Source organism: Typopeltis vanoorti, chromosome 18 (assembly GCF_054136105.1).
Source record: "Typopeltis vanoorti isolate ZY-2024b chromosome 18, IOZ_Tvanoo_1.0, whole genome shotgun sequence".
Taxonomy (NCBI): domain Eukaryota; kingdom Metazoa; phylum Arthropoda; class Arachnida; order Uropygi; family Thelyphonidae; genus Typopeltis; species Typopeltis vanoorti.
Genome location: NC_143566.1, coordinates 44,452,366 through 44,475,689, shown reverse-complemented (window position 1 = coordinate 44,475,689; position 23,324 = coordinate 44,452,366). Strand labels below are relative to the sequence as shown.

Genomic DNA, 23,324 nt, shown 5'->3' with positions numbered 1-23,324 from the left:
TGAGATTGCTGAGTAACAACCAGAAAGAATATTGCATTGCTGTCTGCAGAAAGCTCAAAGATCAGTCCAGAGATAATCCCAGCTTCATCTCCAGTCATAATCAGTGATAAATCATGGGTTTATGGTTATGGCTCTGAGACAAAGCAGCAATATTCACAGTGAAAGTTACCAAATTCACTGTAGCTGAAAAATAAGCACATCAAGTTCGCAGCATGTCAAGTCAATGTTGATCATTTTTGACATCTAAGGTATTATCCCCTCCTGGTGAAACTGCAAATAACAAGTTTACTATGAGGATTATACACAATAATCCTCATATGGATTATTGTGCACAGATTTGGTCACTGAGTTTTCATGGTGAAGATATTTTAGAAAGTATCTAGAAAAGATTCACAAAGGTGGTCAGTGGTCTTTGGAATGTGGAGTATGAAGACAGATTGAAAGAATGTAAATTGTAAAACCTAATGAATAGGAGGGAGGGGGAATTATGATTGAGACATATAAGTTATTCAGGGGTTGTTATCAGGTTGACATGGAAGAAATTTTTCATAGAATGGGAGAGGGGTAGAACAAGAGGTCATGAAGCCATCCCTGAAAATTGTATAAGAAGGATGTCATGTGTTATTGTTATATCTATTGTTACATTATTGTTATTGCCAGTCTGATTGGCTGGGCGATAGCATCTCTACTCTTCAGCCAACAAAATGTGGTTCAAAATCCCTCTATGGCATGGATGTTTGTGAATGTCTTTAGGTGGTAGATGATTTTCATTATCTGGGATAAGTACCCATCTTTTTTTGGAGGTCTGCAGTGTGGCTTAAATAAGTTTCATATTTTCTCTCTAGAATAGAATTCTAAATCGTTTAACCCTTAGTATACCCACCCACAATTATAAGTTATCAGCATTTTTTGTGAATGAGATTTCTATAAAAAAAAAGTGCCTCAAATTTTTAATTATAAAATATAATTTTAATTAAACTATAATTAATTAAACTATAAAAATATCTCTGTCTGACCATTTTATTTATTCTTATATTAATTAGTTGCTTTATTTAACTAAGAATTTTAAAAGAAAATGTTAATGTTAATTAGATATATAATTATCATACAGTTATCAAAGTGTTTTCTTTTAATATCTTTATACACATACAAATATTATATATTTATTTATTATTTATTATTATTTTTTTTTTTTTTTCATTTTATCAGATGATGGAATGCATTGGACAAATAATGAGACATTAAACACCACTGATAAACAGTCTGACTATTTCTTTATGGCGTCTTCATTGGATATTGAAGCCACAGGATATGCTTTATTAACATGCACTTTACGGTCTGATACATCTAGAGGAATGCCAATATTTCAATGGCTCGTTGCACAGCAGAATGAAAATGGAGGTTTTTCCTCATCACATGTAAGCTATGAAACAAGTGATCTGTTTTGAACTGCATTTGTAGTAAGAATAAACCAGTACAAATTTCTGAATTAACCGAATTAAAAATATAATTCGTATTTCCCATTTATAATGTTGATTTTTGTTGTTGCTGTTGTTCTTAAACAGGTAATGTAGTTGTCCATTATAACGAGTTAGCAAAGGTTGAAAAGATATGCATTTCTAAATAATCATCTTATTATTGCCATCTTTCTGTTTACATGGTATTAAAATGGAAAATTAATCCATTACAGTGAACGACTATCAAACTTTGGCTGTATAGGATGAACAAATGAAAGAATAAAATGAATGATCAGTCAAAAATAAACACTATAGTATAATATAATATAGTATTTCATATTCACTTTCATTGTTATTTAATGCTGTTCTCACCAGTCAGTGAAATTGGTAAACAGTTGCTGGCTTTATCCTCTCTGCTCTTACATGTGTATTGTTGTACGAGGATGGTCTAAAGTCCTTGGCCTAATAATGAAAAAACAAATTTATAATTTCAAAATTATTTTTATTTTTCAACATAATCTCTCTTAAGACTAATGCATTTATTCAAGTGAAGCTCTAGTGCCATTATCTCATCCCTATAGTGGTTCTCAGGGATGAGATAATGATAAAGATCTGCAAAATACCCCTTTACAGCTGCAATCACCTCTTGATTCTATGAAAAATGTTGACCAGCGAGGAAGAGTTTTAGTTTTGGGAAGAGACAGAAGTCAGAGTGAGCCAAATTCAGGGAATAAGGTGGATGTTCCAATAATTCATAGTGCAGATTTCTTAATTTTCCCATTGCGAAAACACCTTTGTGGACAGGTGCATTGTCCTGATGAAAGATGATTTTTTTCTTCTGCAAACTGGATCTTTTCTCATGAATTTTTTCATCTAGTCTGGTTAAAAGATCGGAATAATATTCCCCGGTTATTGTTTTACCTTTTTCAAGATAATTAATAAACAAAATGCCTTTAGCATCCCAAAACACTGATGTCGTGACCTTTCCTGCTTGTGGAACCGACTTTGTCTTCTTTGGCACTGAACAACTTGCTTCTGTCCACTGTTTTGACTGCTGTTTGGATTCTGGTGTTAATGGTGAATCCAAATCTTATCCACAGTAATAAATTGACGCACAAAATCAGTTTTATTCTTGTTAAAACACTTCAAGCACTGTTCCGAGATTTTCATGCGAATGCGTTTTTGATCTGCTGTGAAGCATGGCACCCATCTTGCGCAAAGCCTTTTCATTTGCAATTCTTCATGCAGAATATATCCTACACTTTCTTTTGAAATGCCTATAGTCTCAGCATTTCACACACTTTGACTCACCAGTCATCCGATACCATATCGTGCACTTGATCAATGATTTCTGATGTTGTTACACTTTTTGGACGTCCTTCACGTGGATCATCTTCAAGGCTGGTACGGCCACATTTAAACTCAGCAACCCATTTCTTAATTTTCATAAATGAAGGAGAAGAGTGCCCATAAACTTTTATGAACTTCTAATGAATTGTCATTACACCTTCACTTTTTGGATGTCCTTCACATGGATCATCTTCAAGGCTGGTATGGCCACATATAAACTCGGCAGCTCGTTTGTTAATTGTCGAAAACGAAGGAGAAGAGTGCCCCGAAACTTTTATGAACTTCAAATGAATTTCTTTTGTTGTTACACCTTCTTTTACAAAGAATTTTATAACCACACGATACTCAATTTTATCCATTTCAAAGGATACAGACAACACTTTTGCTTCACACAGCTGTATAAAACAAACTACTTGATAGAATGACTTGCAATTTCACATGGATGCTTATAGCAGATGTACCAACTTAGGAAAAAAAAAAAAATCTTCCTGATAGTGTTGGCCATTTATGATCGAGGCCGAGAACGTTTCAGATCCCCCCCCCTCGTATATTATTATTATTTATCACCTCCAGGGAGTCCAAAGACTCATCGAGGGAGGGCATTTACTCTACAACTCTGCTTCCACCACTCACAATCCACCAACTGACCTCAACTACACCAATGCTATCTACTGCCGACCACTACCATAATGTGCCTATGTGTGTATAAACTTTAATAATATCAAGAATAAAATTAAATACTGATACCGCATTAAATTATTATTTATTTGCAGCTAGATTTCATAGCCATTATCAGTATAGTTGAAAAGAGATAAACATAAAAAAGAACATCACTTAAATTGCAAGCCCTTGACAATAAAAACGTGGAAGAGAATATTAAACATCTACAGATGAAACTGACTGATGAAAATGAAAAGATGGAAGTTAGTATTGCAAAGAAAGAGTCAAAGAATAGTCATATATCATTGTATAGGAACTCAGTTAGAGGTGTGATAACCAATAAACTGCACAAAACATGCTTCCCTGGAAAAACAATGAAACAAATAACTGATGCATTGCAGAAAAGGAAAATCAAATCATCAAAATTATTGGTAATGGTGGGCACAAATGACTTAGTTGGGGAAAAAAGAATGTTGATAGAGACTTGAGGAAGTTTTTGGAGCAGGTAAAAAATAATAGTGTTATTGGAAAAGTTGTTAGAGTGTTGTCTAGATATGACAACAGTGAATTGAGGAGAGCAGAGATAATGAATAATAAGATGGCTGAGTTGTGTGATGCAAAGGGACAATTTTTCCCTTTGCCTCAATTTGTTCAATTTGTAAATCTATGGAGTGAATTTGAAGGAAAGCAGAATGGTTTAAACTTGATGGATTGCATTTGAATGGGTTTAGTGTTGGGCATTTAGAAAGGCTATTGTTTTCTCAGAAGATAGAGTGAGTCAAGAGTTAATGTAGTAAAGGATCAGAGTGTACTTGTGAAGCAGGATAGTGCAGCAAAATAAATTGAACGACAAGAGGAAGATGGATACAAGGTTGAAGATGTGGTTGCAGCAGCACAAGGTGATGGAATGTATAATCGGCCAAGTGGTTAGCATGTCCGTTCTCCAGCCAAAAGGCTGCAGGTTCGAATCCCGCCTTGGACATGGATGTTTGTGGTTGTCTGTGGAAATACTAGTATTAGTAGTGGGCAGTAGATGGCATTGGTGTAGTTGGATTGAGTGTTGGAGAAAGAGAGCTGTAGAGTAGGTGCCCTCCCTTGATGAGTCTTTGGACTCCCTGGAGGTGTCACGTAATAATAATAATAAATAATAATAATAAAGGTGAGTACGAGATGGGTATGAATAGAAATCAGAGTCTGGATCAGGGAGATGAGAGTGGTCAACCATAGAGAGAGAGATGTGATATAGCAGCTAGAATAGAGAATGTTAGTGCTGGTAGAATGGCCTCAAAGGCATAGGCATTGTTATGTTGTGCTACTTTTATGTTGTGTTTGTTCATTAATTTGGCTAGCTTATCTGTAACATTTTTTATATAAAAACCATCAAGAGAATCCTTAAAATGCCTCCAACTAACAACACAATAAAACAGGATTACAAAAACGCAATCTCGCTTCCTTATATCAAAAATGTTACAGATAAGTTAGCCAAATTAATGAACAAACACAACATAAAAGTAGCCTTCCTTCCTATGGAAAAAATCTCAAGATTCCTACATCCACCAAAACCACCTCATCATCCTCTTAAAAAAACAGGAGTCTACAAAATCCATTGCTCTTGCAGGATTTGCTACATAGGACAGACAGGAAGATCTGGAGAAATACGCATGGCTGAACACCAAAAAGACGTACATACAACAAAAAACGGGTCTTGCTTTCCATACCACTTCCACTGGACACGATGATGTCATACATAGAAAACAACAGTTATATAAGAAAATTTAAAGAAGCTGCTAATATGCTAAAAAACCCAACCCAATGCAATAAAAATCAAGGTTTAATTCTACATCAAGTGTGGTCAGCTCTAATAAAAAATCTACCTCAATCTGAGCTCGGACTGTATGAACAAGAACATGTGACATCGTCCAGTATTGTTCAACGTCAATAACGTTTTATATCTGCATTCTGTTATTTGAGTTTATGAATAGCCAGATGGTTATGATTTGTATTTATTAATTCTCTTGTTTAAACTATAAGTTATACTATTTACCCCCTGAAGATGTAAATCCTATGATTTATGAAACTTGTCGGGAACTATTATTTCAGTATTTTGTATAACTGAATAATAAAAAATGTGGTGCAATCACTGAAATATATCTTTTGAACCAATTAGCCACAGACGCCTGCAAGAATGATAGCTATTTTATCTCTTCAGGTCAACGTCCTTCTCATTATTGCAACAATCCTTTATGTTACCTTCACCACCTTTGCAATATGTCGATCAATATCAATAATGAACATAGTTTATCTTTTGTGTTGAAAATATTTACATTTTAGATAAACTATTAAATAGAGCTCAAAAACTAATTTTATTGGAGAACCCCAAAAGTCAGCATGGATTTTTGAAGGATAGGTCCTAGTTTAGCAATTTACTTTCATTTTATGATAGAGTAACAGGTTTGCTAGATAAGGGAGATTCATATACAGTGATATTCTTGGACTTTGCAAAAGCGTTTGATAGATTATCACATGATAAGTTGATATACAAGCTGCAGAGAATGAGAATAGACCATATATTGGCTAGATGGATTGGAGATTGGCTCTCTGACTGATACCCATAGGTTGTGTATGATGGAGCAGTGTCTCAAAAACAGGAGAGTAACCAGTGGCATGCACCAGGGTTCTGTTCTGTTCTTGGATTCCCTGCTGTTTAACTTGTTTTGTAAATGATATATCATGTGGACTGACTGTGGATATTGAGTTATATTCTAATGATGCAAAGTTAGGAAGAATTATAATGTTAATTCCCTTCAGGAAGATTTGAATAGACTTTTGACATGGACAAAGGAGTTGGATTGTAGTTTAATAATAAGTACAAGGTGTTGCATTTTGGAGTGCAGAAATGTAAGATTGTTTACTATATTGATGGTTGCTGTACTGCAGGAAGTGGATGAGATTTGGGAGTGGGGAGTGATAAGTTAGAGGATATATTGCAAGTGTTTCAAAGACTGCACATCGTAGTGTTGCTATGATAAGAAGTACTCTAACATGTAGGAATAAGGAAGTGGTTGTGCCACTGTATAAAGCACTGGTCAGACCATACTTGGATTATTGTGCTCAAATTTGGTCATCTGGTTTACATTGTGATGTGGAAACATAGTAGAGTGCCCAGAGATGAGCGACTAACACAGTATAAGGATCGTTGGAAGTTTATTTTTCACTTGGTTAGACTATAATAAATTTAGTTTAATCCTTTATCCAAGTGTAAGCAAACAAAGTTTGTCCCTGAAAATATCTTCAGGACTGAGGTAAGGTAGTGCAACACCAGGCAACTCCGAGCAAAGGTGGACCAAGCTCTCATCACTCCTTGTCTCAGTATCTCCCATAATGCAAAGCACATCTCCTTGCGGACATGTATACTGCTATGCATTAAGGGAAGAGCCACTACCCAGACCAGTTTCAACCTTTATTGAGGTGTATTTAAGTAACGACCTCTCTAAAAATTAGATGATCCCGAAAGATCACCCAACTCAGCTTTGTTCCACTCAGTGACAGGCTCACCCTATCACCAAGAAGAACTTCGGAGCGTTGGCTCTACCCAGTGGCAGGCTCACCTCACCACCAGATAGAGCCATAATCTCAGCAGTGGCTCTACTCAAAGACAGGCAAAAACCTACGCCAAGCAGAGCCTCTCATATATGTCCAGCATGGGAGGCAGACCAAACGTAGAGATACTAAGGCAGAAGCAATAGAAGAGGTCATATTTACCTATAGGAGTTGCTAACAGGTGTACCACCTTATTATTGAATTACTCTGGATTTAGAGAAAGATGTTGGAAGTTTATTTTTCACTTGGTTAGAGTATAATAATTTAGTTTAATCCTTTATCCAAGTGTAAGCAAACAAAGTTTGCACTTGAAAATATCTTCAGGACTGAGGTAAGTTAGTGCAACACCAGACAACTCCAAGAAAAGGTGTACCAAGCTCTTATCACTCCTTGTCTCAGTATACATGTCTGCAAGGAGATGTGCTTTGCATTATGGGAGATACTGAGACAAGGAGTGATGAGAGCTTGGTCCACCTTTGCTCGGAGTTGCCTGGTGTTGCCCTACATCAGTCCTGAAGATATTTTCAGGTGCAAACTTTGTTTGATTACACTTGGATAAAGGATTAAACTAAATTTATTATATTCTAACCAAGTGAAAAATAAACTTCCAACATATTTCTCTAAATCCAGAGTAATTCATTAATAAGGTGGTACACCTGTTGGCAACTCCTATAGGTAAATATGACCTCTCCTATTGCTTCTGCCTTAGTATCTCCACGTTTGGGTCTGCCTCCCACTGATGAAACCTCAATAAATGTTGAAACCGGTTGGAAACTTGGGTGATGAATGGCAATGCTGTAGCCCGTGAAGTTTTAACTGAGACATGGCTGTTGCTGTTACCCTTCCGGATGAGCAAATGAGCATTTCTGACTTTCTGATCCTGCAGGATCAGAAAGTCAGAAATCACCCAATAATGAGCGACCAGAAAGGTCACTCATTATTGGGTGATTTTATGGGTTTTTAGATCCGGTGGATTTTACGAGTTTTTGGAATGGTATCATCCCACTTAAACAAAGGGAAACCGGGAAGGGCCACTACCCAGACTCAGTATCTCCCATAATGCAAAGCATTATGGGAGATACTGAGACAAGGAGTGATGAGAGCTTGGCCCACCTTTGTTCGGAGTTGCCTGGTGTTGCACTACCTTACCTCAGTCCTGAAGATATTTTCAGGTGCAAACTTTGTTTGCTTACACTTGGATAAAGGATTAAACTAAATTTATTACAATATGAAGACTTTCAAATGCTGGCTATGGAAAGAGATTGAAGAAATGTGAATTGCAGAGTTTGGTGGATAGGAGGAAAAGAGGAGGATAGAGACATTTAAGCCAATCAGAAGATTTTAACAGATTAATCCAGATGGGATGATACAAAGAGCGGAAGGCAAGAGAGGAAAAACTAGAGGCCATTCTGGAAGTTATGTAAGAGTGTAGTGAAGAGGGGTGAGAAGGGTAGATTTTTTATGTGGATAATTGTCAGTGATTGGAATGCATTAGCAGAATGTATTGTTAATGCAAAAAGTGTTAAGGATTTTAAGATTGAGTATGATAAATATGTTGTCAGTTGAATGAACCTCCCACGATGAGTGTGCAGACTCCATGGAGGGTGCAATACTACTAATAATAATATATGTGCTATCAACTGCAGAAAGATAACGCCATATACAAATAGTAGCATTCAAACAATAAATAAAATTTAAATAATTAATTATAATTTTATAAAATACATGAATGAGGAGTATTATTTAGGATGGGTCTAAAATTGAGAAATTTTAATGATATCTTGTTAAGGTTAGGATTCTGAATGTGTGCTTTGCAGCTTTCTTTGTATAATAAGACCTGGGTTAAATTCTCTTCATGATGAGGAGAATCCTTATTTCGGCTTTTTAAATTGAAGGTGATTTAGCCAATAGTAAGTTGGTACGGAGGTAGCAGGGGCTTTTTCTCTCAGAAACTCAGGTTTTTCATCCCGTGTACAGACAAATTGGCTTTCAGGACACATGCAATTTACAAACAATGGATCCAAAACTAACCCCTGCGGTACACCACTAGTGAATCTCTTTTGTGATACTGCACCCCCACATACAACTTTCTGATACCTATTTGACAGCCAGTCACTGATCCAACTCAGAAGTCTCTTATCTAATCCCATCCATTTCAATTTATTTAACAACTTTCTTGTGGCAGTCTATCAAAAGCATTTGCAAAATCAAAGTATACACTGTATATGCATCTCCCTTGTCTTAGGCATTTGCCACCTTGTTATAGTACATAAGTAAGTTAGTTAAACATGATCTCCCTTTAACAAATCCATGCTGACAACCACAGACAATACTGCTGTTATCAACCCATTTCTGTATCCTAATTCTCAAAAATCTCTCTCTACCTTCAACACAACTCCAGATATACAGAATTGGACTATAATTTGTAGCCACAGCCTTATTATCACTTTTATGTAGTGGAACAATTTTGCCTTCTTTCCACTTCCTTGGAACCTGTGCTGTTCTATAACTCGTTAAACTGGCATGCCTATGCTACTTCCAATTCCCTGGAACATTTGCTAAAGCCGCAGGGTGATATGTCATCAAATCCATGGGATTTGATGACATATCACCCTACCTAATGGATGTATTGACGCAAAGGCTATTTATTTCCTTAAATACCTCATGCTCAATCACAACTAAGCCATTCTCTGCTATGTCCTCTACACTTGAGTTTCTCATGATTTCATGATGAGGATGAAACGACCTGATAAATTGATCACCAAATACCTGAACAATGTCTTCTGCAGCATTCTACCATTTCCATCTTTTAACATAATCTTACCATAATCATTCTTCCTTCTACTTGCCACATACCTAAAACACTCTCTAGGATTTATTTTTTGTGTGACATGCTAATTCTGCTCATACTGTACTTTTGTTATCCTTACTAAGTCACTCTCTTGGCTTGCTCTTTATATTCTTCATGAAACTGACTATTACCATTATTTATCTTGTACTGCCTTCGAAGTCCCTTGTTCTTCCAGAATTCCACTCGCAATTACATACTCTAATGAAATAATCAGATCTGAAACTCTCGATCCTTGCATGTCCTACTTTATTTGCTGTCCTACTATATTTATCTCTCAAGAACTCAAGAAATTCATTTTCCTTATTCTCATAATAATTACCCTTCCTTTGTTCACTAATCCAAGTTATTTATACATTTTTTCATCACTACCCTCCACATTCCCTGGCCTATAGCAACATCCAATTAAATACGTCTATGTCCACTTTACACCACACTGATTTATAACAACTGCCACTATTTCCCTCATTCATGTCTAATTTTGGGGACATAATTACCCTGCTATCATCATCAGCACTCCTCTTCCCTTAGTGTCCTTTTTATCCTCACGAAAAATACTGTATCCTTCCATTTCTGTTTCAGTTAGGATATCATCTTCATTAAATAATTGGATGAATGGCGAGCAAGAGTGGCTAACTTGTGGAGAGAGAGAACTGAAAGAGGAGGGGTGGATTGTCTCGGGAATGAGATGAGAAATGTCGAAGATGAGATTAGGCAAATAGAAGAGATGAATGCAAGGCGAATCAGAGTAGGAATAAGAGAGAGTTATGGGAAATATAGAAAAGGAGAAAATAGAAACAGGAGAAGAGAGGGAATGAGAGAGAGTTATGGGAATGATAGAAGAGGAGAACGGAAACAGTTGGGGAGAGGGAATGAGAAGAATGTGAGAGAGTGCTGGAACCAGGGATAGAGTGATCCCAGGACATCAGGTAAGTATTGAACACAGAGAGAAAGGGTTAGAGGAGAGAGAGAGTGAGGGATGCAGGTGAGCAATCAAGGAACAGAGTGGTTAGAGATGTGATGAATGGAGAATCGATGCTCCGTGGTGTACATGATAGGCTGCCAGAGGAGTGTTTGCCTGGAGGAACGATAGAAAGTGTGGCTATGGCAATTAAGCAGGGCGGATGAGATGATTGCGATGGTGGGCATGAATGACTTGAGAGGCAGTGTAAATCGGGTAGCAAGAGATCTGAGATTCATGCTTGAGGTTGTATAAAAGAAAATGCAGAGAAGAAAGATGCTGTGTGTGTTACCTAGGTATGTTAATGACGAGCTGAGCAGAAGACCAGTAATAATGAATAGCATAATAGCCAGAATGTGTCAGAAGAGAAGATTGGAATATGTGAATGCTTGGAGGGCATTTGAGGACAGAAAGAAGCTGTATACGACAGAACACTTGCATTTGAATGAGGAAGGACATATGCATCTGGAGAGAGATTGCTGTTTTCTGAACCAGTTGATGTGTCAATGCAGGAGGAACTAGAATTCCCAGGGTGAATGGTAGCAGGGGGGGTGGCCTCTTGTCGGAATGGGTGCTTGGAGGAAGGGGGACGACATCAGGTAACACTGAGTCCAGTGGAGTCTGGAGGGAGATAATGATAGGTATAGAAGCGGTGATGTTTTTATGCTCTGTACTAATGCCAGGAGAATTCAAAATAAAGGAGAAATTGGTGGCACTGATAGCATCACCTTGGCCAAAGATTATTGGGATCTCTGAGAGTTGGTTGATGGAAGATGATATAATAACAGGAATAGAGTAGCAGGTACAGCATTTTTTGGCAGTATGGGAAGGGAAAATGCAGTGGTGGAGTACTGCTTATGATGAGTGATGACTTATGTCCTAGAGTGGAGGCTTTCGAAGGCAGTGACACTAATGTTTTGAAAGCATATGGTGTGAGGTAGAGGTGGGCAAGACAGGATATTTAGTGGGGTGTTGCTACAGGCTAAGGAACATGGAGTGATGGGTGCAGGAGATGTTTAGGCAGTTGAGCTTGGCAAGTGCAAGAAGAATGATTGTTATGGGAGATTTTAACTACAGCAGTATAAGTTGGAAAGAGAAAAATGCATATAGTAATAAGGGAATGGAATTTCTAGAATTCTTTAGGGACAAATGTCTTAGACAACATGTAATAGAGGGAACAAGAAGTTCAAGAGATTTAGATTTGGTCATAGCATCAGAAGAGCTGATAATAACTGAGATAACATCTTTCTCCTCCCCCAGTTAGAGAAAGTGACCTTGTGAATTTGACTTGGAAGATGAATAGACATGCAGGATTATCAAAGAAAAGGGAACATGTGGAATTATAAGGCAGGTGATTATAATAGTCTTAGATATCAACTTGGGGCAGTTCCATTGATGGTGGAATTGGAAGGCCGGGATATCATTAGTGCTTGGGAAATTATGAAGAAATATTTGATAGCAGCAAAAGTGAGCTGTATTCCAAGAGTGAAGAAGAGGAGACTGTTTGGTGTAATGTGGATGACAAACAATATCAATAAGAAACTTTTCATTTCTCCTCCTACTGTGGCCAGTAGGAGGAGAAATGATTGTGAAGAATGACATTGTGGGATAACAATGGGAATACAGTGACTGATGTGGAAGGCATAGTGGGGTTGTTCAATGAACACTTTATTGGAGTATTTCATCCTGGAGAAGTAAGTTTTAATGCTACAGGGATAGGGCAGGTTCGAGATTTAGAGGTGCAGTAGGAGAGTGTGTTCCAAATACTGAGTTCTCTGGATGTCAGTAAAGCTGTGGGACTAGATGGTATTTCGCCACGGATTTTGAGAGAATATGGTAAAGAACTGACAGCTCTGTTGACCTGGCATTTCAGTGAAAGTCTAGCTATGGGAAAGGTACCCAAGAAATGAAAGGAAGGTAAGATAGTGCCATTGCATAAGGGAGATAGCAGACTGGATGTGTTTAATTATAGGTCAGTTTGTGTTTCATCAGTAGTTGTTAAGATCTTGGAGAAATTAGTGAGGGACCATATACAGCAATGGGAAGATGAGGGTAATTTTTATCTGTGAGAGTCAACATGGATTTGTTAAGTGGTGCTCTTGCTTTATTAATATGATTGCCTTTTATAATAAAGTGACAAGAGCAGTTGATGAGGTAAAGGTATATACTACCATTTTTTTGGATTTTGGAAAGGCATTTGATAGGGTGTCACATGATAAGCTGATATTGAAGTTGCAGCACATGGGTTTAGATGTCAGGTTGGTCAGTTGAATTCAGGATTGGCTGTCTGATAGGTATCAGAGAGTTGTGTATGGTGGGGTAGTATCAAAGAGGCAGAAGGTTACAAGTGGGGTCACGCAGGGCTCAGTACTAGGACCTGTATTGCTTAACCTTTATATCAATGACATTGTCAATGGATTGCAGGGGAATATTCAGTTGTTTGCAGATGATGTGAAGCTGGGAAGGGTTATTAGTAATTGTGCAGATGCGTCAGCACTCCAAGAGGATTTGAATTAACTAGACAGATAGGCAAATGAATGGAGTGTCGGTTTAATGCAGCAAAATGTAAAGTCTTGAAATTTGGAATACATCAATGGGAGGCTGCATACTCCATTGGAGAAGCTGTACTGGAGGAGGTAGGGGAGCAAAAGATCTGCAGGTGATGATTGATAGAAAACTGAAATTCTGGGAACATATTGCAAAGGTAGTGAAGGTAACCCAAAGGATTGCTGCAATACCGAGAAGTACGCTGACCTACAGAGATAAAAGACTTATTGTTCCATTGTATTTGTATAAGATCCTGATCAGACCACTCTTAGACTATTGTTCTCGAATTTGGTCCCGAGGATTTGAAGGGGATAAATTAACTGTGGAAACGATACAGAGGCGGATAACAAAGATGGTTTCAGAACTGTACAATGTCAGTTACGAGGGTCGACTGATGGAATGTGGACTGCAGAGTTTAGTGGATAGAAGAAGGAGAGGAGATATGATCAAGATTTTTAAACTGTTGAGGGGCAGTTATAGGGTATACATTGGGGAGTTCTTTCACTTGGTGGAATGGCGGGAAGGAGCGATGACAAGGGGCCATCCCTGGAGGTTACAAAAGGAAGCTGTGAGCAAGAGGATGAGGAGTGGCTTCTTTGATTGGAGGGTGTTGAATCATGAAATGCATTGCATGATAGAGTGGTGAGAGAGCAAGACGAGTCTTTTGACTCCATGGAGGCTTGAATAATAATGATAATAATAATAATAATAAATAATGTTTCTCTTATTCCAATGATTTTGGAGCAAATAAACTCAAGCAGTGAAACCATTTCATCTCCCTCATTTCTGATACTTGTGACATTTGTAAACAAACACAGCAATTCATTTTTAGGTCGTCTATAACCAGTCCTATCTAAGCCACTTCTTTGGATGTGATTTTCTCACCACACCTGTTCTTGCACAATCACTTTTATGTCCACTTACCACATATATCTATTCAGTCTCAACTTCCCTGCCCACATCATAATATCCATACATCTCCATGCACACATTCACTGCTACTTTCAATATTCATTCTCTGTATGCTATGTCTCTCTGTCCACCCAGGCTCTCCCCATTTCCCTGTTCCTCTTGCATTCTAGTTCTTTCTCCTTCTCTTCATCCCTCATACCACTACTGTTTCTACTGCCAAGCACTTCTGTATCTTCAATACCAGTTACAACATACACTGGTCTCCTGATCTTTCACTTCATTTCTTATTTCTGATCTCTTGCTTGCATCACACATTGCACTTCCATCTGACAACACTTTCTCCAGTGCACTCACTCCAAAGGTTTTCAAATGCAATGCATCACAGCTGTATAATTTCATTCTTTCCTCAAACACATATCATACATCCACAAACTGTACTCCCTTCTCCTCACACAGCTCTGATAGCATATCATTCATGATTTTGGCTCTTCATTGCAACTCATCATTGTTATATCTTAGCAACACACTGACAAACTTTCCTGCTATGCTGTTATCTTTCACTCTTCTCAATAATCTCCTGATATTCGCCCTCACATGCTCCTTATTTCCACTTAGATAATTTTTTCCCAAAAATACAACTAACTCTGTTGCTCTATTCCTCGTGTCCAACACCTCAATTCTCCTACTCATTCCTACTCATTCTCCCTCCTGGATATTAGATAATGAGAAAGTCCTCTACCTGTGGAATCTCCATATACTGCTATCCTGGAATCACTCATCACCTCTTTTACTCATTTTTTTTCATTCAATTCTCTTGCACAGATTTTAATTAATTTCCACTAAACATATAACATCACTCCTTACATTCCTCATTTCGCTTTTCATTTTCAATAACTGTTTCATGAAATATTTTTTTCCAGCAATTTCACTCTGTGTCACTCCTGCAGTCCTCTTTTCTGTTTTGCATTCATTGCCTCATGGTCTAATTATATATCTCACTTCCTACAAATTCATACCTTCTCTCGTTCATTCTCTCTCTCCACAAAAACATCTCTTACACTTAGTCAAGTATATATATTACACTCACAATATTGAATCATTTTTGAAAAGTTTATGTTGTTAATGCCACTTGATTTTGATGGTGCTCACCTGGTCACACCGGTCACTGCACTTGTTGACCTCGTAGGTACTCCCATTGTGTTATATTTATAGAAGATGATTTTCAACTAATAAATCACGCAAAAGTCATACCAAATATCATGCAGACACACTATGCTTAATATAGTACTGCTAGTAAGAAATCTGAATAGGACAGTTATTATAAAATCTAAAGGTAGTTGTGAGCGTAGAGAGCCACTGCACTTCATGTGCACTAATGCTGGCAGGATTCTGAACTAGGCGAGAAATTTTTTTGCATTGATTTCTTCTTCTCACCCAAAAATTATTGGCATTAGTGAGACTTGGTTGACAGAAGATGATATAGTTAGTGGTGTAGAACATGAGAGATAGTCTTTTCAGGGAGGATAGAAAATGAATGGTCGGGGAATTGCTGATGCTCCCTTTCCTATTCATATAGTTCAGGGGATGTAAAAGTTGATGTGGTGGATGGTATGCATCAGCGTCATTAGACTGGAAGGAGGAAAGTATGCTGATGCATACTTTCCTCCTTCCGGTCTATGTTCCCATAGATTAGAAGGAGAAGGTGCATGAGCAGTAGGAAATAGAATTTATGCAATTACCAAGGCAATTGTCTTAGGCAGCATGTGAATAGACAGTACAAGAGGGGTGAGAGTGCTAGATTTATTAATTGCATCTTAAGATTTGTCTGTAACCATGATGACTACATTTCCACCATTCGGTGAAAGTGGTCATGCTGTCTTGAAATGGCATGTGGCTAAATGTGTGGAATTTTCAGTTAAGAAGGAATATACATGGAGTTACACAGTTAATAATTATGACAAACTCATGATACTCATGACAAACTCATAAGAGTCTTCCTTTGAACAAGATTCAAAGGAAGACTCTTAAAATAAAATTTACTCAACTGGTATCCCCCCAATAGAATGGAAAAAAGCAATTGTGATTCCTATCTTTAAGAAAGGTAATAGAGATGACCCTAAAAACTATAGAGGTATCAGTATACTAAATTCATGTTACAAAATATACAGCAGAATCTTAAATAACAAACTAATGAAATATTCCGAAAACTTTATTCTAGAGGTACAAAATGGATTTAGAAAAGGACGATCATGTATAGACCCAGCCTTCTGCCTAAAATTAATAATAGAGAAAAGAAGAGAATATAATTTAGAAACACATATTGCATTTATTGACTTTGAAAAAGCATTTGACAAAGTTAAAAGAAACATATTATTTAACATATTAAAAGAAAGACAAATACCAAATAATATCCTAAAAGCTGTCACAAGTATATATGAAAATAATCAAATACAAATAAGATTAAATCATGAGCTATCATATACAAGAGAGATAAACCAAGGGGTCCGACAGGGATGTCCCCTCTCAGCAACTCTTTTTAATATCTACTTAAATGAAATAATAATAAAATGGAGTAAAAATTTACATCAAGGAATTAAACTTTCACCTACAGTTAACTTAAACACTCTCCTCTTTGCAGACAACCAAATAATAATTACAAATTCTGAAGATAACTTACAGAAAGCTATTTTAAATCTAAATGAGATATCCAAAGATTATGGTATGATAATATAAACGGAAAAATCAAAAACCATGGCCTTTAAAGGACAAGATCCAGCAAGAACTAAAATAGTATTAGATAACAAGATCTTAGAACAGGTGAATTCATTTAACTACCTAGGATGTATGATCACTTATGAAAATTAAAAAGATATAAACATAAAAATTGCAAAATATTTAAAAATAACAGGAGTAATTAACTCTATATTTAAACCAAACCTAGTTCAAAAACATACCAGGCTAAAAGTATACAATACATTAGCCCTACCGGTCTTAATGTATGGAAGCGAAATCTGGACAATAAAACAAAAAGACAAACAAAGATTAACAACAGCAGAAATGAAGTTTATGAGAAAAACTGCAAAGTATACCCTATTTGATCACAAAAGAAATGAAGATATTATGAAAGAATTAAGCCAAGAACCAGTAATTGAAAAAAATTAAAAAAATATAAACATAGATGGATGGAACACGTTCAAAGAATGAAAACAGAAAGATTACCAAAACAAGCCTTAAAGTACAAGCCATTAGGAAAAAGAAAACCAGGACGTCCTCTTAAACGATTCAACGATGACTTCTAAGGCCGGAACAGGCCATACTAGGCCTAAATCCTTGATACGTATGATGATGATGACAAACTCATGATATTGTTAGGAACAATACAATGGCAGAAGAAACTGTATCACTATCAAAATTCAACCTACAAACATTGAATTTGGATAGTGATTTGAAATGGTAAATGGATACTTAAGGAGGTATTTGAATACTGCATGCATAGAGTCAGGAGAATAAATCAAGTGGGAGTTAAATGGATGAGTGGCGTCATTAAGCAGGAGCTGAAAGAGAGAGAGAGAAAGAAAAATTTTCCTGGCCTTCATGCAGTGACAAGACTCAATCAACACAAAGTCTATCATACTTCTCCTGAAACTCATCCACAGACTTCACGTTCACCACCCTCTCATCAAAAAATGCATTCCATGCTCCTATCACTCTCCATGCAAAAAATTACTTCTTCTTATCCTTTTACTCACCACCTTCTTTTGAGGCCGTGATCAGATCTCATATGGATTATTGTGTACAGATCTGATCACCAGGTTTTTGTGGTGTTGTGGATATGCTAGAAAGGGTCCAGAGAAGGTTCACAAAGTGGTCAGTGGTCTTTGGAACCCAGAGTACAAGGAGGGGGATATGATCGAGACATATAAGCTAGTCAGGGGTTGTTATCGCACTGTATACCTATATGTCATGGAAGAGATTTTAGAATGGGAGAGGGGTAGAATGAGAGGCCATCACTGTAAACTGTATAAAGAGGTTGTGAGCAGAGGAGTGAGGAGCAGGTTCCTTGCATAGAGAGCAGTTGGCGAGCGGAATGCATTGCCTGAGTGTGTTGTGAATGTAGACATTGAATCAGTTAAAAGAACAGTTGGATGAGCATTGTGTGCAATAGTGTGTACCTCCCATGATGAGCCTCTGACTCAGTGGAGGTCAGATGTTAATAATAATATCTTGTCTTATCAACATCTGTCTCACACCATATACTCTCAAAGCCATTGGTGTTCTTTCCACTGAAATTCTCCACCCTGAGAGCAACAATTCATCTCTTGTCATGAGTAACATTCCACCACCACAGTTGCCTTCCCTATCTTGCCAAAACATGCTATTCCTTTCAGTTTCTATCTGTGTTAGAACATCTCCCTCAGTTAACCAAGTTTCACTGATACCAACAAACTTTGGATAGACTGAGTCCATCAATGCCACAAACTCATCCCATTTATTCATAATGCTCCTAGCATTTGTATGCAGAAAATCCAGTATATTGCCAGTATTTTTATAACCGTTATTACTCCCTTCATACTCCTCCTGGCTCTGTAATATAGTATACATACCTTCATTTCTCAAGCCACTATCCCCATAAGGCCATCCCTGCAACATTCCACCTGTGCAATTTAGTTTTCCTGTCTCAACACACTCACTTGCCCGGAAAACAGCAGTCTTTCCAAATGCTTACACACTTCTTCATTCAAATGTGATCCATCTCTTGCATACAGCTGCCTTCTATCATCAAAGTACTCCACGCATCCGCATATTCCAGACCTCTTTTCTTGCACATTCTCGCTATCATCTCATCTCATTCTTCATCACTGCTCTGTAGAAGAAATTTAAAGAGAAAGATAATCACTAAATACAGTCCAGAATGGTGCTGACTGGTATTGTAATGAACACAAAATCAGAGTATGAGAGGGAAACACATTCATCACTATGCAAACCAAAGGTAATTCCAAAGTGTTCTTTCCGTATGTAGGAAGTAAAAGGAAGAATGATTACAGTATGTATCAAGGAAAAATTATTAGAGTAGAATGACTTTGAAAACTTGCTGATAAGGAGATAATTGAAGGAGATAAAATAGTTGAATTACTGAGTGATCATTTTGCAAAAGTATATCATCCATGTGGATATATTTCTAGTTACAAAAGTGCCAGAGACCGATGTGAAAAGCTGAAAATGATCAATACATCCAGAAGTAATTTTGAAAGGGTCAAAATCAGGACGCTTTCATCACTTCCAAATGTCTTTTGTCAATGCTGTTTTTCAATTCTTCTATCTCATTTGTATTTGGATGGTCCTTGATCATGAAAAAAAGATCTCTTGGCTTCTAACTTTGCCTCCAAATATCATGAATTGATTATCACTGTAAATATCATCCTACTTTTAAATTGTGAATGAAACTATGTTGTGTAATTTATTTTTTTCATTCACATTTAACATTACTTATTATATATTAATCATAATTTGTATAAGAATTATTTATTGTTCCTTAATTAAGGATTACTATTTAAATATTTATTCTAAACTTAACCTACTATTAATTTATTAAATAATAATATGTGTAGAAATTTATGATAACTGAAATATATATGTAAAGTAACGAAAAGTGTTATTATAAATAATTGTATACGTAATGAAAGAGCTGATTAAGTAGCTCAAATATTCTGTTTATTCTTATTTGTGAAAATTTAATGTTATGTAATTACTTATGTAAGAGTAGAGCGTTGTATTACATTAGCGAAATGTTTGCGTTCATGCGTTGTCATGGAGACGCATGAAATAAACAAGCACGAGTCGAAGAGTGCGTGACCTTGGAACCAAAAGGGAGAGAATAGGAATTTTAATGAGAGATAAGTAAGAGTTTTGCGCAGCCTGAAGGAAGGTAGGATACAAGCAAGGAAGTGAAAGAAAATTGTAAATTCTTTAGGGCAGAAATTCAAGAGCATAGTCTTTAGAAGTAAGCAAGAAACGTAGTGAATCTTATACTCAGCTGCAAGTGAAATCAGCTGTTATTATACAGAAAAATTGATATCGTAATCGGATAAATAAAGAACTGGACATTCAATGGGAAATTCTGATTAGTTCCAGTTAGTCTAGGATTACGTCTTAATTCTATGTTGCCCTGAGAAGAATTATAATGAATTTAACTAATTGCAGGAAAGTAAACAAGGAAGGATATCAGTACCTTATCGCTGTTGTTTAGAGTAGTGAAGCGTGATTAACAGTAGTTCAGTTAAAGCGTTGGAGAATTTTATTTAATGTGTTCCGCTGGCTCAAATGAGTTAATTCATAAGTGTGCTCGCAATAAATTGATGTATTGAAGATTGTATCTGGTAAGAGTAGTCATACATGTTCATTCATTCTAACATTAACTATAGCGTATCTTACTATTACTATTATTACTATTATTACGGGCAACTCCAGGGAGTCATTGGACTCATCGAGGGAGGCCCCAAATCATATTCATCACAACTATTTGACATTCATACAGTATCTATCATACCTCGCCTTAAACTCATTCACTGTCACAGCATCCACCACAGACTCAGGGAGCGCATTCCACTCATTCACTACTCTAAAAGTAAAGAACCCAGCTCTAACACCTTTACTAACCACACTTTTGCCCAGTTTCCATGGATGTCCCCTAGTCCTCCCACAACCAGCCCTGTTCTCAAAAATATCTTCTGAATTAATTTTATAGAAACCCTTCAGTAATTTGAATGTCTCAATCATATCTCCCCTCCTCCGCCTGTCAACCAGTTTTTGCAACCCACAAATCCTCAACCTGTTCTCATACGGTTCATTCCACAGACCTGCTCATCTTCTTGGTCACTCGCCTCTGGATCCTCTCCACCTCCTCCCCATCAAGAAGAAACCTAGGTGACCAAATCTGAGCACAGTAGTCTAGATGGGGTCTTATCAAGGCTCGATACAGAGGAACAATAACCTGCTTGTCTCTGCTTGTCAACGTATTCTTTAGCAACCAAGTGATTTGATGAGCTGTTTTGGTCACTTTTGCAATGTGTCCCCTAAATTTCAATTCCTTATCTACCAACACTCCTAAATCTCGTGCCTCATCAATTTCCTGGAGCACGGTTCCACCAATGCAGTAAACTGCCGCCAATCTTTTCACCCCAAAATGCATAACCTTACATTTTGCCACATTAAACTGACATCCATTCTCCTTAGCCCAGACCTCCAATCTATCCAAATCATCCTGCAAAATTTTGACGTCATCTGCATTCACTATTGCCCTACCCAACTTCGCATCATCCGCAAACAAATGAACTGTTCCTCTCAGATCATTTCCTATATCATTTATGAACAAATTAAACAGCAGTGGTCCAAGAACAGATCCTTGTGGCACACCACTAGTCACAGGCCGTCTTGTGGAGTCTACTCCCGAATAAACCACTCTCTGATATCTCTCCGTCAACCACCCTCCTATCCATCTCACCAACCCTATGTCCATTCCCATATGCTGCAATTTACTGATTAGAATTCCATGTGGAATCCTGTCAAAGGCCTTGGCAAGGTCCAGTAGATCACCGTAAAGCCATTACCCTTATCCAGTTCAGCCGTCACTGTGTTATAATACGTGAGCAAGTTACTGAGGCATGACCTACCCTTCACAAAACCATGCTGTCCCCGATACAGTATCCCATTTTCTTCTATCCAATCTTGTATTTTCCTCTTGACTATTTTCTCTAAGACCTTGACAATGATTCCTGATATGCTAATCGGTCGGTAATTTACAACAGCAGTCTTGGAACCACCTTTATGCAGTGGAACTATTTTCCCCTCTTTCCACCCGCTCGGGACTAACCCAGACCCGAGACTCAAATTAAACAAAATGGTCAAGGGTACTGACAATTCTTTAGCTGCTTCTCGTACAACACGAGCTGGTATACCATCCAATCCCACAGATGTATTGACATTGAGGTTATGCAATAGACTACTCACCTCCACTTCATTAACCACAATTCCCGTATAATCTACTGGTTTATTCGTTTCTGCAATGTCACCACCTGGATGATATACTTTTGCAAAGTGCTCACTCAGTAACTCAACTATCTCAACTGATTCAGTTACCTCCCTACCATCGGCATTCTTTAAAATCAATCTGCCATGTACATTTTTCCTTTTACTTGCTACATATCTAAAAAACTGTTTAGGATTCTCTTTAGCCTGCATGGCTAATGTTCTTTCGTAATCCTTTTTTGCTTTTCTTACCACACTCGTCACCCTTCTGGCCTGCGCTTTATACCGTTCATGTGCCTGCCGGTCACCCTTCTCCTTAAATTCCCTCCATAGTTGTTTCTTTTTTTGCAACTCAAGCTTAATGGTGTTATTCATCCATTTAACCCCTACTTGATTTATTATTCGGACTCTAGGTATACAGTCAGCCATTGCTTCATGCAAGCACTTCTTAACTACCTCCCATGCACTATCAACTTCTAGGCCTTGCAGTTGTACATGCCATGGCACTGAACCAATCAAACTCCTAAGCTTGTCATACTTTCCAGCCCGATAATTCCACATGTACCCTGTCTTAATTGAAAATTCTACACCTTTAGCCACCTCCCAAGTTAAGACCCTATGATCACTCTCACCGATTGGTGGCAATGTGGTCATATTTGTTACATCCAAATCCTCAGATGTAATTACTAGGTCAAGCACTCTCTGACCCCTAGTATTTTCCATTAAATGCTGTCGCAGATAGTTATCCCTTAATAACCGCATAAAATCCAGTTCCTTCCTCCCGTGTGTCCTTTCCTCACTCCAATCCAAAAGTGACCAAATTTCTTCTATTTGCTTGTGCATACTGTCACCACCATCTTTTCCATCACCTGGTCTATAGCAGCACCCAATTGTATATTTAGTTCTGCTAGCCACAATCTCACACCAAATGGCCTCAAATATGCTCTTTTCTCTATCCTGCAAT

The 23,324-nt window shown here is 37.4% G+C and overlaps 1 protein-coding gene across 1 annotated transcript in view; it reads left to right on the top strand.

The window, feature by feature from the left end:
* The window catches only part of LOC150096624 (CD109 antigen-like), a 930,782-nt gene that overhangs the window by 814,027 nt on the left and 93,431 nt on the right, over positions 1 to 23,324 (top strand). Inside the window, exon 29 of the mRNA XM_090407963.1 lies at positions 1,210 to 1,418. Coding sequence (XP_090264089.1) covers positions 1,210 to 1,418 — 209 coding nt within the window. The remainder of the gene's footprint in view (positions 1 to 1,209; positions 1,419 to 23,324) is intronic.